The sequence below is a fragment of the Acanthisitta chloris genome, unplaced genomic scaffold, assembly GCF_000695815.1.
Source record: "Acanthisitta chloris isolate BGI_N310 unplaced genomic scaffold, ASM69581v1 scaffold29725, whole genome shotgun sequence".
NCBI classification, from domain to species: Eukaryota; Metazoa; Chordata; class Aves; order Passeriformes; family Acanthisittidae; genus Acanthisitta; species Acanthisitta chloris.
The window spans coordinates 32,916-36,595 of record NW_008674841.1 but is presented as its reverse complement, the minus strand read 5'-3'; the positions used below and the strand labels follow the sequence as shown (position 1 = coordinate 36,595).

At 42.4% G+C, this 3,680-nt stretch overlaps 1 protein-coding gene across 1 annotated transcript in view; it reads left to right on the top strand.

Moving 5' to 3' along the window:
* Window positions 1-712: 712 nt before the first annotated feature.
* The window catches only part of GTF3C1 (general transcription factor IIIC, polypeptide 1, alpha 220kDa), a gene marked incomplete at its 5' end in the record, with an annotated part of 34,915 nt that continues 31,947 nt past the window's right edge, over window positions 713-3,680 (top strand). Inside the window, 4 exons of the mRNA XM_009075499.1 lie at window positions 713-922; window positions 1,096-1,272; window positions 2,324-2,467; window positions 3,019-3,115. Of these exons, the coding sequence (XP_009073747.1) occupies window positions 713-922; window positions 1,096-1,272; window positions 2,324-2,467; window positions 3,019-3,115 (628 nt within the window). The remainder of the gene's footprint in view (window positions 923-1,095; window positions 1,273-2,323; window positions 2,468-3,018; window positions 3,116-3,680) is intronic.

Genomic DNA, 3,680 nt, shown 5'->3' with positions numbered 1-3,680 from the left:
GGGCTGTGTCGCCGCCGCTGCGCGCTCAGGCTTTGCTGCGGCCACGGTTGTGGGAACAGGCAGGGCGCAGCGCGGCCCTGAAGCTGCTGGTTAGGAGATAAATGAGTCCTGACTAGGTTTCCTTTCACATAACTGGTTGACACTTTAGTACAGGTGGAGGTTATATTTCCTGGCTCATCAAGGTGGATGGAGCTGTTGTTTTCCTTATCTGTGAGCTGGTACGGTTCTAGTTCTATGAACTAGAACTCATATAGCTCTGTTGTTTTCCTTATCTGTGGGCTAGTATGGTTCTGGTTCTATGAACTACAACTTATATAGCTCTGTTGTTTTCCTTATCTGTGAGCTGGTATGGTTCTAGTTCTATGAACTACAGCTCATATAGCTCTGTTGTTTTCCTTATCTGTGAGCTGGTATGGTTCTAGTTCTGTGAACTAGAACTCATATGGCTCTGTTATTCCAACCACTTCAATGTCCCTGAGTTTTTGAAGATTAAATCATGTATCCCCCTCCTCCCACCTCCTCCAGCACTGCGTGTTGATAAGTTTGGTTGTACTTGAGGAGTGCAGCTCTGCTCTTCATGTTTTTTCCAATGCTGAGGTTTCAAAATAGTTTCATTCTTTCCAAGACATGTCACAGAGTTATCAGCATTGTTTGTGAGGATCTTGTGTTTCAACTTGCTTGGTTAAATGTTGGCTCTCTGCTCTTCTTTCAGATATGAAGAAATAGACCTTGAAACAGGAATACTGGAAACCAAAAGAAATTCTGTTTCTTCAGATGACATTTATCCTGTCCACATGGTTTTGGATAACAAAGATGGCATACAAGGTTCCTGTCAGTATTTTAAAGAGAGAGTAGATATCACTGATCAAATCAGGACGAAGGATTTGCAGCCTTGTTATACTTACAAAGAAGCTGTTGAAAAGTGAGTGATATCCTTATATCTGGCATTAAAATACTTCTGGCTTAAGTTTTAAATTGTAGTCCTTGCTCAGCTTCTACGGATTGTATTGAGAATGGTGTTTGGGGGGAGAGGGATTGATCTCTCTGTTTTTAAGGAACTAATAATGACACATTACTTTTCCTTCTGTTTCGTAGATGGGGAGAGAAACTAGTCATTGTTGCTTCCCAAGACCAGCGTTACAGAGCTTTAATAGGCTGGGAGGGAGACCCTGACTTAAAACTCCCTGACTTCTCCTACTGTATCTTGGAGCGTTTGGGCCGTGCTCGGTGGCAAGGAGAGCTTCAGAGGGACCTTCACAGTGGAGCTTTCAAGTAAGTTTGTATCTAGTTCTGTGAATTAAATCAAAGCTAACAAGTTTCCACTGATTATTTGTATTGATTTAAACTCATGTCTGTACTGGTGTTGTCTTCTCCTTACGACCAGGAGTACTTGGTTCTTGGTAGAACTTGCTAGAACTGTACTGGTCTCATCCCTGAGTTCATTATGCTTCCTCACATTTTCTCCTGGAACCAGAGATTGTCTGTTTGGCCAGTACACAGGTTTCTAATTTGTGGAAGTTCTTGCTTCTCTAAAAAACTTTTTCTTCAAATTTGGGATGGAACAATGATTTTCACTTTTTCTGACCTGCTGAGTGAGCATCTTATCCTGCCCAAGTTCTAAAGAGGTCCTTGGATGCCTTTTGTCCCTTTGTCCCCAGCATTTCCTTTGTGACACCTTTCTATGTAGGACTGGGAGCCTGAGTTAGCAGCTCCCAAACCAGACCATGTATTTTGTTGATGGAGGAGCATTACACAGCCTTGTAGAGAACTTCTTGGCTTGTTTTGCAGTGCTGAAGTATATTAGCATTGCTTGAAGGATTCACTCTTTTTAGGAGGTGAATGAGTTGTAGCTTGCAAACCACCTGGTGTTGGTTTTTTTCCACTTTTCACTCTTTTAGGTGACTAAGATGATGGGGCAGAGGGTAAATCTTTTGTGGATACTTTTCTGTCAGTTTGGTGGCCTGAGTCAGCTCTCCAAGGGGTGAGGAGGAGAATACAAGAGGATAGTGATTGTGGTGTAGCCAGAAGATAGAGAGGATGGAGAAGGAGGGTATGGGTGTGCAATACTGATTCAACTCTCCCATCAACCCATGGCATGACACTATGATTGTGCATTAAAACTGTAGGTTAAAATCAGGTATTTCTCTCTGTTTAAGCGGATCAAATATGAACATTTTCACAGGTTTTCTTAATTTTGGCACTTTGTCACTTTTGACATGTGTCGCTACGATCACTGGTAATTTAGGAAAAGTGTTCTGGGATACTGGATAATTAGAATGCAGAAGTTCCTGTGCCTGCAGCTATTTTGCCATCTTTTCTTCAGAGTCGATGCTGGAAAAATCCATTATCACCGCAGAGTCTTGGACAGAAATGGTCTCATAACAATGCAGTCCCACGTCATTCGGCTGCCGAGTGGAGCTCAGCAACACTCCATCCTGCTGCTCCTGCCTCGCTTCCATGTTGACAGGTATGTTTTAAAGGTCTCCTGGGTGCACTGTGACCTTTAACCATGATGAGAGATTGTTCTCTTGTCACAAGAACCATCAAAGTTTCCTGTTATTGACTCTTTTCAATTTCTTTATTAACTTCTCTCCTGAGTGCCAGGCAGTTGAAGACTAACATGTCTTGGAGCTCTAAGTAGGGTATTCTAGTGCCTGTCACCTGCTTACCTAAGCCTAATTTCTTATTGTAGCACTAATCAGTCTCTTAATTTTGAGTGTTTTCACTTCAAGCACGTTTCTAATAGATTTTTGGTTTGTTTTCTTCTCTTGTTTATGATTAGAACTTGTGCTTCTGTGGTAATGAAATAACAGCTTGGGCTTAGTCACTGTTTCCTCAATTGAGTTCTCTTAAGTGACAAATTCTCTAGTGCCATTCACAGAAGGAAAAGCAAACTAGAATTCCTAAGCCAATCAGAGAACACTTAGCATACTTTCTGTAGTGACTATAAAGATAAAACTCATGTTTATAAAGTTCTGTGCATACTTGTGTGTAAAATGGTTTTCTTTTCTTGGTTAGGAGAAGCAAATATGATCTTCTGATGGAGAAGCTCTCAAGTATGCTAAGTGCTCGCTCAAACCAGATGGAAACATTAGGAAACTTGAGGGAAGAATTGGTGAGATTCATTGCTCTTTCAAATTCTCACATGCAATCTAGATGATTAGTATTAAAGGCACTCATTCATACTGCCTGGGTTTTCAAGTGGCACAGAGTTCTGGGGTAGGATATCAAAAGAAGGATCCTAAAAACCTACTAGATCAAGTTGTGTTTCAGCCACAGCTTAGAAATGTTTCGTCAGTGGCTATCATCATGCAGTTCTTGTCTGGTGCCACTGCTTGTTTGGATGGCAGAGTTGGAGGGATAGAACACACTCCAGAAACATCTCCCATTCTGTCCAGTGTCTGCACAGGCAGGCTTATCAGTCCCTTCTTGGACATCCACCTTCTGCTCTTGTGATAGCTCACCTGGAATGCTGTGTGCAGTTGTGGTGTCCTCAATATAAGAAGGACATGAAACTGTTAGAGCAAGTCCAGAGGAGGCCACGAAGTTCCTAGGAGGACTGGAGCATCTCCTCTGTGGAGATAGGCTGAGAAAGTTGGAGCTGTTCAGCCTGGAGAAGAGAAGGTTGTGTGGAGACCTCAGAGCACCTTCCAGGATCTGAAGGGGCTACAGGGAAGCAG